Below are 14,245 nucleotides of genomic sequence, written 5' to 3' on the forward strand. Positions count from 1 at the left end.
TGATTCTTGTCTAGTAGTACTATTTTATCTTTATATATAGCTCATCAAAAGGCTTTCAATTTTCCCATGGACTCTTAACTTTAGCCCTAGTTTTCTGTTTTCCTTTTGTATCGTACCAACTAAAATACCCTCTTTTTCCACCACCACCATCAACAATAGCAGTAATTAACAATGAAAATAATAATCAGAATAACAATAATCATAATTAAGTGTGTAGAAATAGAGTGGAAATATCTTTGTCCAACTCCCAACAAAATAAAAGCTTTCCTTTATAGAGCCCCCAACAAGAAAGAATAAGTAAGTTAACGATCTTTTTTTTCAAATGCTTGCCACGGAAATTATTACTTACTTTCTTCAAGGTGCAACAAAAATTAAAAAAAAAAAATTGGAATAATGCAATACCTTGGAAGATGTCATATTTTTAATCCCTCACATTCCGGCGAAATAAGCTCATTTATATCCTCCCTATGTTTGACCAATCAAATGATGCTTAATACAAAGCCCGTAAAACATGGCATTCTGTATCTAAACAAAGCATAATACATGTCGATATGAACTTTATTCTAACAAGTGCGCGCCGATAATACCCATAATATAGAGTAAGATAACAGGTTCAAGCCAGAAAAATCAATCTTCTAAACTACAAGCACAACTACAATTCGCGAGTTCCGGTTTTTATTTCTAATTAAGAACTTGATCAAATTGTCATCTGGGGTCCAACTTTTTTGAACCTCATTGATGTTGATTGATGAGCTCCACCTTTACTTCCAAGTTGCTAATTAAATACTGAGAGTGCGGAGTTTTGTTGGTGCAGATTTTTTCATCATCCCTAGAAGAGCCGGTTGATTAAAGAAAACCTTGTGCTGACTGCATGCTGAGCTAGCAATAGGGGGAATCCGATTCAGCTGTTCATTTCGGCAATTGACGGCTCGGATCTTAACCGAGCAACTCACGGTTCAGATTTATATGTGCTCAAATTCAATTCAAGCCATTCGTATCGAGATGAATGGCCGGATCGGCTGCTCGAAATTGTTTTGCAGCATCCCCCATTCCCCTAACAGGGTTAGGGATGGTATATAGCATCCATAGTATTATGGGTTAGAAATAAAAGATAAATAGATGGGTAGACTAAAAGAATAGAATATGTCAAAACATATGACGGCATATACCAATTACTCCCAGCGTGAAGAAATAAGATTCTTCCTCAATGAAATACCAATTACTCCCAGCGTGAAGAAATAAGACTCTTCCTCAATGAAATACCGATACTTCTAGAGAGCGACATGTCCCAACATGAACTAATAAGACTTCCTATATTATGCACCCACACTCCTAGAGGCCGGCATGTCCCCAGGTTGATGCATGATTTGGGGACTCATTGGGGACACGGCAAAAAACGTATGGATGGGGCGTGTTCATTAAATTTAACTAATCCCTTAGGGGGAATCGCCAAGGTGGCGGAACACGTATACGGACAAGGCAGGGTTAAATATACAATTTTCTAAATTTTGAGAGTGAATATGTAATACTTCAAATATTTTGAGTTAAAAGGGTAATATAATAAATATACGTATGAAGTATATGTGATGCTTGTTTATATATAGTGATGCTTCATGCTTGTACATATAACTATGTTACCATTAATATAAAGTAAATACTCCTATTTATTTGTGCCGTTTCCCTTGTCGTGTTCGTATCCCTATTTTCTTAGATATCTCTTGTCTGTGTCTGTGCTACAGAGCTCTTCCTAATACAAATGCCATTGAAGGTATGCAAATGGTAAGTTTGTGGCTTGATTGCAACCATTGGTTTGTAATTGTGTCAGAATCGGTTACTTTTCACTTTATTGTACAGTGTGTATAGAAACAAAGTCATTTTTGTACAAAAACACAATTCTGAAGAATCATAAGAACAACTGCGTGTATGTTTTCATGAACGTTTTCATCAATATCTTTCCCAAAACAATTCACCAAACAATTTTTGTGCGAATAGAGAACGACTTATGAATGCGATACCAAACACGGACGCAAGTTTAACCAGTAGTAAATCCCACGTAAAAGTATGCATGCATTTTTAGAATTAGATGCCCACACATAGACCGCATAAGAACACAAACAGGAGAATCCAAGCAACATGGGGCTGTGGAAAAAAGGTCTCATCAAAGGAACAAAGAATATTCCTGATCAGAAAAAACAGAAAAAGGAAGAAAGAATATGTGAAAATATGTCAAAAGGAAAAGAGCACTAGTAGAAGAAAATTCTGGTAAATCTGATGGACATAAAACCAACTTGGGGAGACCAAGAATTAAAGAAAAATAAGTGAAGATAGCAAGGGGGTTAGACATCTTACAAATTGCGCACCCAGTGCAAAGTAGCCCAGAGTAATCCCTCACACCAAAGACTGGCTCCACCACATCCCACTTCCAAGTGCTCTGCAGAAACATTATAATTTGTGGACAGAAATTGGAATCTAAATGATGGGTTTTTTCCTTTAATCATGTATCTTCTTTTATTCGATCCAAATAATTGCAGAGAGAAAAAAGCTGGAGGGGGAGAGAAAATTTTAGGGGAAAATACTCTAACTAGCATCTAACTTCCATCTATGTACATATTCAATCCATATAAAAATCTATCACATGTATGATAACAACTTTAATTTCGGCGATACGAATGTTGAAACTAAAGTTAAAGAAGCAATAACATCTTTTATAGATAAGGAATATAAGAATCAGTTGGCTTTACAAGGAAAAGCACCATTTCTTTAATTCACCTTCGTTTGTTAAAACTTCAGACCAAATTCTTTAATCACCCTTACCAACCTTTCTTTCACAAGCATGTGGTTTTCTCCATTTATAGATTGTTCTTGTACAACTAATGGAGAAGCATAAATGCCCCCCAAGAAGATCAAGTTAAAAACAAAAATGGAGAAGCATAAATTCTCCCACTGAATGCACGGATATCCTCTGCTTTTTAACCGAAAGGTGCAAATGCACCAGCGGTTCGGATCAAATTTGACTCAAATTCGTGGAGTCAATATTCTAGCTCCCTCTCCTATAAAAACACTCACACATGCAAGTATGAAACGTGTATTTATATGTACTTATATAGCATTAAACAAAAGAGCTCCAAAAAGAGATCAAGTCACATACCTGTTTATCTCCCGTACCACATGTAAGCGGGAGTTTTGTCCATCGAGTACAACTGTAAAAAAGAATCGCAGACATTGACCCGATGTAAGCTTCTTAAGATTTGGTAACTACTCCACAGTTGGAACTTCAAATTCTGAAACCATTTAGGGAAAAATAGTTAGGAGAGCAGTCATTACTTCTTTTACTACAAGTATGAATATGTAAATATAGAGTCAAAACCAAATCTCAAGAAGAGCTTTCCCACAAGATTCCTTTGTGCAACTAGATGAACATAATGATGTTCTAACACCACACAAAACAAAAGAGGGAAAATGAAAGTTCATAGATTGCACTTTATGCATGCTAACGCCAGTTTGTCAATACTTTTCATATTGACGGATAAATAATTGTTGAGGAGCCAATATTATAATTTGACTTTACATATGGGTTATAAACTTTCTCAAGGGGTGAACATGATTACAGCAAAGGGTCATCTTCACTTCCACAACCCCATCTCACTTCCACAACCCCACACCAATAATTCATAAATACTATCAAGGATAACAGGATTTTAAATTATTACTGTAAGGTTTTGTTTGGATAACAGATTAGTAAAAGGAGTTACTAAGGGAAGCAGAGCTGTTAGAGAAATGAGGGGTGGGGGGGGCAAAGACTTGTCCACGTCATCATCTTCTTATGCTTTTCTTCGCCATTTCCTTTCCCTCCATAGATATTTCAGCACATTCGTGGTTCCTGCCAAGAAGTGTCGTCAGTAACCCTAGATCCCAATGATCTAGTCCTTCCATATATGGCCTGCGTTCTTGTAATGTTAATACTAGTCCCAAAAGCTTAATTTCTTAGGAAATGAGCCCAACAATGTATATCAAGCTGTTCAACATCCTCTCTCATGTCCAACCCAACATCCATGCATACTGCGAATGAAAACAATGGGGAGAAACATAATGCAAACAGGGAGACTTAAATGGTTAAACCCAAGTTCTCTAGCAACTTGAGCACTGATACCATGTTAAGTTACCAATTGTCCTTAAAGCTTAACCAGTTAGGAAATGGGCCCAACGATGTATTTCAAGCTATTCAACAATCACATCAATGCTACTTCCAAATTTCAAAAAGAAGAAATGCACTGTTATTTTGCATTTTGTTTCGAATCCAAATCTCATTCTTTTTTTTGTTTTGGGTTTTATTTAAGTCAAAACTCATAAAGACTTGTTTTTCTGAGAATAAAATTTCAGGGAGGAAAAAGCGTGCGTTGCTTTTTCACTTCGGCTTAACTTAATGTTTCTCAGGAACTAACTGGGTTACCATATAGACCAAGATGGTCATACACATCATAGAGTTAATTGAATCTCGCCAGAAGCCCAAGGCCATACATTAAAAAGAGCATAAATAATCAGACTCCAATCGACAGCCACATGCAAGAATGGCACACCCATGAGTTCACAACCAGTACACAAAAACACATGAATATCACTTAGGACAAATGAACAAAGAAACTTCAGATAATTAGATCAGAACCTTTCATGGACTCAATCTTCCATGCCAAGATTTACATTGAAGCGTCCAAAGTAAATAGCAAGATTTTAATAGAAGTGCTAAGTAAATCGAAGGCCAGGATGCATTTGCCTGATTACCATAAACAAATCCAAGTAAATTGGCATGAAAAGGTGGAAAGCACTATGTCTATAACACGATACCAAAAATTAAACTTGCACCAATTTCAAATGTCAAAAAGCCAAAAAGAAAAGATCATGTATCCATGACATACACCACACACACGTCCAAACCACCAACCCAACAAAAACTGTATATGAGGCCTAGATTTTAGGGTATTGCCGCGTATAGGCATGCAGATCCCCGCTTGCGTCGTGGATCCTTATCCGTGAAGATTGTGATTTTCTTGCTCAGAAGTGACTGTGGCCAACTTTATAGACTCTTATTGGATGTAAGCAGCAGGATGGTCCATGCACACGAAGTCACTGTTAGGAGATCGAAAATAGATTTTTAGGAATAACTTACACATGATGAGAGAGGGCAAAAGAGAGGATGCCAATATGATAAAGGGAGAAGGAACTCAAGTAAGAGATCAGAATAATCATTGAACCAGAGGTAGTGTTAGAATACTTTAAGGAGAAGGTGGGAACCCACCATAAAGGCTAGTCCTGCATCTTAGAGCCTTTAAAACACGAGAGGTCCTCGTTAGTGTCTATGGATTTATGAGTTGTCCATTTCACTTTGAGAAGCCAAAGTTAAAAGCAACTTCTTAACTTACTTCCTTTCCCACACCACTGAAACTAAAACACAACCACCAAAATAACACTGTCAACGTTGGTTTAACTTGGCCATGCCCCTCCACTGGCTTGTCCCAAAACCAGAAAATAGCAGCAGTGTTTCCATGGCAGGTTTGCCGAATTTGTCGGAACCCCATAACAATTTGGAGTCCCATCATAGAGCTGTCCTCACTTACCCTATTCAGACCAATACACAATCCATTCTAGTGGCCTCACACTCCATAACTTTAAAGGTCTATTTCTCTGGTTCTCTCTCAACGAAAAGAGCTCAAAAATATTAATCAAGTTTCACTTGTACATTCTGTTTGTACATTTTTAGTAGTAGTGCCTTTAATCTGGTCAACAAAGAATGTATTTTCATGAACAAAGTTTTGAACTATTGTTTCACCAGTCAAAATATCTCAATTAGTCTTTTGATAGGTGGAACAAAACTTGAAAAATTATCCATGGTAATACATTGTCTATGGGTAAAAAGTACCTTTATTGAGTACATATTTTCGCACATAAAGTCTTATCTTTCTTGAGTACGATGTAGTTCTGATTTTCTGATTTATTTGCAGTTTGAAGAGGTGGTTTACAAGGTTAAATTGGAGCAGAAAGGATTTTACTTTAGTGGAGGGGCATCGATCTCCAAAGAGAAGACTATACTAAATGGGTTGAGTGGCATGGTTTGTCCAGGGGAGATACTAGCGATGCTTGGCCCATCGGGGAGTGGAAAAACCACTCTCCTAACAGCAATTGGTGGCCGACTCACTGGCAAGCTATCTGGAAAGATCACATACAACGGTCAGCCATTTTCCAGTTCCATAAAACGAAGAACTGGATTCGTTGCACAATATGATGTCCTCTATCCACACCTCACTGTAACTGAGACTCTTCGATTCACTGCACTGCTAAGGCTACCCAATAGTTTGACCAAGGATGAGAAAGTTGAGCATGTGGAGCGAGTTATCGCCGAGTTGGGGCTAACTCGCTGCCGGAATAGCATGATAGGGGGGCCGCTTTTTAGAGGGATATCAGGCGGGGAGAAAAAGAGGGTGAGCATAGGCCAAGAAATGCTCATTAACCCAAGTTTATTATTGCTGGATGAACCCACCTCAGGTTTGGACTCGACCACGGCTCAGCGGATACTGAACACGATCAAAAGGCTGGCTAGTGGAGGTAGAACTGTAATCACAACAATTCACCAACCTTCAAGCCGACTCTACCATATGTTTGACAAGGTGGTATTGCTCTCTGAAGGCTGCCCCATTTACTATGGTCCTGCATCAACTGCTTTGGAATATTTCTCCTCAATTGGCTTTTCCACGCCCATTACAATCAATCCTGCCGATCTCTTGCTCGATCTTGCCAACGGTATATATTCCAATTTTGAATTTTCTTTATGATATATTGGCAGAAATAAACAGTTTCTTTCTGTGTTCTTTGAGAAATTAAAAGCGGAAAGACCACATGAGTAGAATGGAACCTGTACTCTATTGACCAGTTGTTTCCATTCCTTCATTTCTATCCTTTGACATGCAAAACAAATATCAGTTGGCCTACAGAATGTGATGGTTACATTTGTATCTTTTTACGACCCTACCCCACAAACTTTCCTATGTTGACCTTAGTACACAAAAAAAAAAAAAGAAAAAGTGTAGGGAGAAGAAGAAACTCTCCTTGTGCATACTCAATAACTCAGACAAACACCAACATACTTGTGCTACAAATTGGAACACACAGAGTAGCTGAGCCCATTTGCTAACACATGCACTTGCTAAATAGGATATGATGAAGGAAATTATGGTTACATTCTCATTGAATAAAATTTGCAGGAATTGGGCCTGATTACGAGCATACAATCGAGCAACGAGATAATACAGACCAAGAGAAGAAGGCAATGAGGGATATTCTCATCTCCGCTTATGACAAGAACATTTCTACAAGATTGAAAGCTGAATTGTGCAGTTTGGATGTCAATAACTATAATTGTGCGAGAGATGCATCCACGAGTAAGTTCCCTCTCTTCTCCCTCTCACTGAGGCACACAATATTCTTAATATTGCTAGGCACTAGTCGGGCAAAAAAAGGGCACGTCAACTAGTGAGCCGCCTAACACCTAGGCAAGGACTAGGCACTGACTAGTTGGCTGACTAATCTAGGCGTTGAACAACCGCCTAGCGCCTAGGCAGCCGACTTTTAGAACAGTAAGGTGAACAAATCATACCATAATCCCCACATTACCTACATACACATGTCTTGCCCTTTCATCTTATTTCTAATTGTATACTGAGTGCCTTGTGTTCTTGAAATGACAAAGGAAACACTGTAAAGCCAGAGCAATGGTGTACAAGCTGGTGGCATCAATTCAAGGTTCTTCTTCTGAGGGGGCTGAGGGAGCGAAGATTTGAAGCCTTCAACAGGCTAAGAATCTTCCAAGTCATAAGTGTTGCTGTACTTGGAGGACTCCTATGGTGGCACACTCCGCCTTCCCACATTGAGGATCGCGTAAGAATCTTGCATAACCTTACTATTGCAATCAGAATATGAATATGTACTTATGAACAATTGGAGTCTTCACATGAGGATAATTCCATACTACAGTGCTACACTCTACGACCAGTTTAGGGGTTTCATTTCAATATTCTACCACATCGAAATTTCCATGTTTCAGAAATTGAGATGTTCTTCTATACAACATTTCGCAGGCTAAGAAAACTCGGGAAACTTTAGGTTGCATTAGAATCAAGAATATGGGTAAGGAAAATACACGTAGAAGGATCTAACCATGGTGAGACGTTAGATCCTTCAGATTTCTATTACGGTTTCCTTTTCCTTACCCAAATCCTTGATCCCAACACAGCCTTAGGGAACAATAAAAGTCCAGGAACATTCAAGATTCATTGCTGTTTTAAATAGGACAAGAACCACGTCTAAGTCTTTAAGTCTTTTAACTTTATGACCTCTATTTTTTGTGGAACCTGAACAAGGTTTATTCTTGACTGCAGATTGCCATGCTTTTCTTCTTCTCTGTGTTCTGGGGCTTCTACCCTCTATATAATGCTGTTTTCACATTTCCCCAAGAAAGAACTATGCTAATCAAGGAACGTTCATCTGGAATGTACCGCCTCTCCTCCTACTTTTTAGCCAGAACTTTTGGGGACCTGCCCTTGGAGCTTGCACTTCCAACTGCATTTACCATCATCATCTATTTTATGGGTGGCCTCAAACCCAATCCTGTTACTTTCATCCTTTCCCTTCTTGTTGTCCTTTACAGTGTCCTTGTTGCACAAAGTCTTGGCTTAGCTATTGGTGCCATACTCATGGATGGAAAACAAGCCACTACTCTTGCCTCAGTTACAACCCTTGTCTTCCTTATTGCTGGGGGTTATTACATTCAACAAATTCCACCCTTCATAGTCTGGCTAAAGTACTTGAGCTACAGCTACTATTGTTACAAGCTCCTTCTTGGGGTTCAATATAACGAGGACGATGTTTATGAGTGCACACAAGGTGTCTATTGCCGGGTTGCAGATTTCCCTGCAGTCAAGTCAGTGGGTCTGGACAATTGGTGGATAGATGTATCTATATTGGCCCTGATGTTGGTAAGTTATCGACTTGTTGCCTATCTAGCCTTGCACCGGGTGCAGTGAAGTAAGTTTTGCAGGGGACAGCTCAGAAAACCAGAGAGAAAGAGAAGATGAGGAGAAGGAAGTTTTCTGGCGAAAATTTCGTCAAAGAACACAGCCCGAAGAGTTTTCTATTTTTCCAATGGAAAAATAATGCTAGATTAATCTAGATATAGATGAAAATCTTGTTGCAACATCTTTATCTTTCCTGAGAGTAACGCACATCCTTTGGTGGTAGTTAACATAATCCTTAAGTTGAAAATCTTACTTCCCTTAAAAATAACTATACAGCATTGTGAAAAGATAAGCTATGAATAACAAGAGAAGGGAAGAAAAAAAAAATCTCCCACTGCAAGAAAGAGTGAACAACAGACCTTGACATCACCATCTTTTTGGAGGACAAGATTCTAGATGTGCATGGGGCATTGCAAAACCCAATAGCTTTAATGGAAAGTCATCCTGCAAGTGCATTGCCAAAAATACAATATCATCAGTCAGACACTGCGTTCGGTTAGGACAGGATGGTGATATAAGAAGAAATGGGTGAAACTAGTAGAATAAGTCTTCAAATATTTAACGGAAAAAGGGGTTACAGCTACTTTTCCACGTTCTTTGCATGCAATATAAATCCCAACCAATCAACTGGGCAAAGAAAGTGGTAGAAGTAGGCAGGTGGTAACCGGACATCCATGAGCATGATTCACTAGGTTTTGTATATGTGTGAGATACTGTTCATCAAGGATTAGAAAAGAAAAGAAGATGAAGAAGATAATTTAAGACAGAATGTTACAACATATTATTGCCCCTAGTCTCCTACCAACAGTCAACTAAATTATGACCCATAAAGATTTAGATTGAGTCTGTATTCGGCCAAGAATGTCAATGAGGAAATCAAGATATCCCCCCTCCCCCCAAGTAACAAAAAATAAAAGGGCTAGATTTTTTTTTTTTTTGGTAAAAGTCTATCACCACCCTTGAGTATGTTATCCCTAAAGCGGATGGTACCAGTACAAGGAATAGGTATAGGAATGCGGTATACCACACGTCCCAAATAGTGGTTTGGCAGAGGTAGGCTTCAATGGATTATCAAATTAGAATACTCTTCTTTCAAGGGATAAATATCCAGTCAAACAAACCATAATTTTTAAATTTCTAATGGTTGATGATCAATTTTTGTTATATATGTCTTTTCTTGTTATAACTCTACTCCTACATTTCTTAGAGCATAATGTTTCACAACAAAAATTGTGATCACTGAATTTACCGTTTCAGGACGAATGTGTACTACATTTCGAAACATAGGTACTAAAACATCACTCGCTAGCTTATTAGCATTCACCGGTAACACAGTGGCCAGACCACAGAAGATAGATAGCAATGCCGTACCCTTAACCACAATAAGTCAAATATACCCACTTTTCAACGACTGGCCACAAAACACCCAGAATAGAACAAAATGAATTTAGGGGATAACTGAATGGCGCAGATACATTTAAGGGTGGAGGCCCTTGCAAACAACAAGAATGACACTCAAAATCCATGTGAGTTCCTACTTCTGCATTATTGACATCATTTTGTTGTCTAAATAGAATTGAAATTTGAAACAAACAAGACTATTGTGTATTATGTTGTGCTTTTCATCTTCATAAGGCTTCTCGGGCTCATCGTAATCTTCATATGTCCCCATTGATCAACCTAAATGAGTCAAGGTGGATGTGAGCTCCAAGATTCTCTCTATGAGTCAGAGTCAACCAATACTATTTAAGCATTGTTAAGCTTGAGCCACTGTAGAAATTAACCTTGCATGTAAGGGATGGATAAAAAAATAAAGGTCTTACTGACCTTCGCCCTATGGGTAGTGGTTAAGTTGGAGATAAAGCCAAAATATTTAACATACTTCATGACACTTTTACTATACAAACTCTTGTCATTCATTTTACACACTTTTTCTAACTTACTTGGGCTCTTCTAAATGTTTTATAGTACCTGTGTCCAGTACTTGGTTATCAGAGTGTGAGATAGATGTCCGACACGTTGACATAGGCATTCACTTGATCATAAATGATTTTAATTTGAGTTTATTATGAAGTACGCACAAAACTCTCTTAAGGAAACTTGTAGAGTTGTGAACACTAATTACACAATCTATCATAGAAATTCGATATACATGCCCTTGTGTGGTTTAGATGGAAATTGCATGAACACTACCCCTTGACATGTACCCACACGGCCACAACCGACACTTATCGAGTCCACATAGCTCTTTTTAGTTTTTATGCATAAATTGGGCAGTAATGAAATGACGAAAATAAATAGGCAATCATTTCAACGCAAATTAGCAACATTAATCTAACTAGTTCATATTGAGAGAGTAGGACCTTCAAGAATACGAAAGTGGGATAGTTTTGGAGGAATTTGGAAACATTATCTAACAAAGTTTGGTGCGACTACATACACAACCTTAAGGGCATACTGTCTCTGATTGGGATAAACACCCCTCTTCGTATTTTTCAAATGCTTATTATTGGTAAGCTCAACTAGTATTCTGTACAGAAAAACGCACCGCAGCTACAACATTCTTCATTCTGAAAGCAGATAACTAACAGTCTTCATTCTGAGAGCAGATAACTAGATACATAAATGAATGAAATCTTATATTCCTCAGCTAACAGTGGCCCATGTTGGGGTGCACCAGTAGCAACAGGATCTCATACCCCACGAGTAAACGATGATTAAACTTAAACACCACCAACAGACCCACAACCATGAACTGAAAACACGAGAACACATCAACGGGGCATTTAATCAAACAGTTACATTGCACCAAGAGAGAGATGGCTTACGACGTGTGACATATCACTTCATTGCCAGAGAAGCTATGAACGTTTCTGGTGAAGGGGACGGAGCTATCCATCGCTGCATGGGGAATTCAGCTTCTGCTACAGGGTTCGAATTGGTTCTTTCATAGACATTTGGGAATGGCGTTAGAGCTAGGTTAGCTTGCACGGTTTCTCCAGAGACGAGCGCGGATCGGTTTTGGCCGGTTATAAGATGGGGAATGGATTCTCAGCAGTTCGCCGGAAAATTACACCACTAGATGGAAAGTAATCTCGTGGGAAAAAAATGAAAAATAATCGGTTTCGTTCGGCTTTGTTTGGAAGGGAAAGTGATACTACCTCCGTCCATTTTTAAGTATTCTGCTTCGTAATTCTAACTTATTAAAAAGACATCATCATTATACCTTTCACATCAACTTTTTCCTCCACTCTCTCTACTTACCCATCATCATTACATTTTTACTTACTAACTTTTTAAAATAAAATCTACTTTTAAAGACAAAATAGACAATACATTAACTTTTACCCCCCTAACTTTACAAAATGGACACTTATTAAGGGACAGCCCAAAATGGAATACTGGACACAAAAAAAAAGGACGGAGGGAGTAAATGAATTAAAAGTTAAGGGTTCTTTTGGTAATCTTTTCAGTTTCCAATTTTTTGTTTTTGAAAAAAACGAAGAGTAGAAACATGTTTAAGTTTTCATAAAAAACAAAAACAAGAAACATGTTTAGTAACAATTGTATTTTTTTTTAAATAAAAATTGGGAAAAATAATTTTTTGTAGTTTCCATAGTTTACAAAAATTCTAAAAAAGTTTATGAAAAAACAAAAAAGTAGAAACTTGTTACCAAACAAGTTTTCTTCATTAGTTTTTAAAAAAGTAAAAAAAAAATCAAAAATTGAAAAATTGAAAACAAAAAGTTTTTTCCTTCTAATTGTTTGGATTGGAAAGAAAGAGAAGAGAAAATAAAAAAATTCAAGTTTTACGAATAGTAAAATTTACCTCTCATTTTCCTCCAATTTTCCATCACTTTCCCTAAATTCCAAACAAAGCCTTCATGTTGTAAATATTGTGAAAAAGCATAATTGTGGTTTAAAATTATGTTGATGATTACTATTTGGTAGGTAATCCAAATATAAAAATTTAAACTAGGATTGTGTTCTGCACACACTGGTTGCAAAGAACAATTCCAAGTCATTTTTTTACTCGGCTCACGTACTAATTGATATTTATTTAACATGAGATTTTAAATTTTAATAATATGTTTCTACGAGATCAACTATATAAACAAAATTGATTATTGAACTAGGTCTAGCAAGGGGTAGGAAAGTTTCGGACGAATTAGACTGCATGAGGTACAGTTTTTTCGCAAACTTAAAAATTCTCAAATCTCAACCAACTCGTGCGGGTTAATATTTTATCAGAAAGTCTATGAGTACAGAAAAATTGGTACAGATTTTGTACATAGATTTTTTTTGGGGTCCACTACGGGTTCCATACAAATGATCCGAGCCGTTCACTAAATGTAAAACATTTTTTCAAGGGCCCTCGCAAAAATTCAGCTCAATCCGATACTTATAGATATTCGATCTAATCATCTAACTTTTTCATATCTTGAAATCTAAATGAAAAATTAGATGATTGGATTGAACACCTATAAGTAGCGGATTGAGCTGAATTTTTGCAGTAGCCCTTGAAAAACTATTTTACATTTAATGATCGGCTTTGATCATTTGTGTGGAACCCGTAGTGGACCCCACACAAAATTATATACAAAATCTGTACCAATTTTTCTGTACCAGTAGCTGGACTCATATTTTATAGAGCATTGGATGTTAAAGAGCCAGTTTAACAACAAAAACCTTACCATAAATTAATGTAACGATAATGTAAAGGATATTCTTCACACATATACGTTGGGTACCAAAGCTCTAAGTTTCCTTCTGGTGACACTATTGTGGTGTCCCTACCATTTTTTAGGGTTCGAGTCATGGTATTCTCTCTCTCACATATATGTTGGGTCAAGTCGAGTTTATGATAGATTAATGCAACCCACCACCACACAACTTATCACCCACCAACACATTGTTCATCCTTCACAATTGCGGGTGATAGTGTGGGTTGGTAAGGGTTCATTTAAAAAACGTAGGGATTTTTTTTCCCCAAGTCTTTAAAGAAACAAAAGAAAATGATTAAATATGGGGAGTGATTTTCATACTATATCTTTTTTGTTTTTTAATGTTGAAAGTGTATATATTTTTTTTTTGCTAAAAGTCAAAAAAAATATGGATATAAAAAAAAAAGAGTGTGAAAATCATGTCCTTTAAATGTACCATAAAGTGGTTAAATAAATTTA

General features: G+C 37.4%; 1 protein-coding gene and 1 long non-coding RNA gene across 11 annotated transcripts; one reads left to right on the plus strand and one right to left on the minus strand.

Moving 5' to 3' along the window:
• Window positions 1-376: 376 nt before the first annotated feature.
• On the minus strand, window positions 377-12,212 carry LOC131331927 (uncharacterized). Of its 10 annotated transcripts, none has more exons than XR_009201554.1 (5): window positions 11,891-12,212; window positions 9,422-9,506; window positions 3,149-3,200; window positions 1,270-3,050; window positions 670-1,222 (listed from the first exon to the last, which is right to left on the minus strand). It is a non-coding gene; the product is annotated as an uncharacterized LOC131331927 (long non-coding RNA). The 10 variants fall into 10 exon arrangements; XR_009201551.1 differs by having other exon boundaries at window positions 3,149-3,281; XR_009201550.1 differs by adding an exon at window positions 3,753-3,880 and having other exon boundaries at window positions 1,270-3,281.
• On the plus strand, window positions 5,237-9,309 carry LOC131331924 (ABC transporter G family member 14-like). Its single transcript, XM_058365890.1, has 5 exons — window positions 5,237-5,669; window positions 5,997-6,792; window positions 7,254-7,430; window positions 7,739-7,926; window positions 8,427-9,309. Exons 1-5 carry the CDS (start codon window positions 5,490-5,492, stop codon window positions 9,069-9,071), a joined length of 1,986 nt encoding a protein of 661 aa, XP_058221873.1. The 5' UTR covers window positions 5,237-5,489; the 3' UTR covers window positions 9,072-9,309.
• Window positions 12,213-14,245: the final 2,033 nt, after the last annotated feature.

This window comes from Rhododendron vialii, chromosome 7a (assembly GCF_030253575.1).
Source record: "Rhododendron vialii isolate Sample 1 chromosome 7a, ASM3025357v1".
NCBI lineage: Eukaryota > Viridiplantae > Streptophyta > Magnoliopsida > Ericales > Ericaceae > Rhododendron > Rhododendron vialii.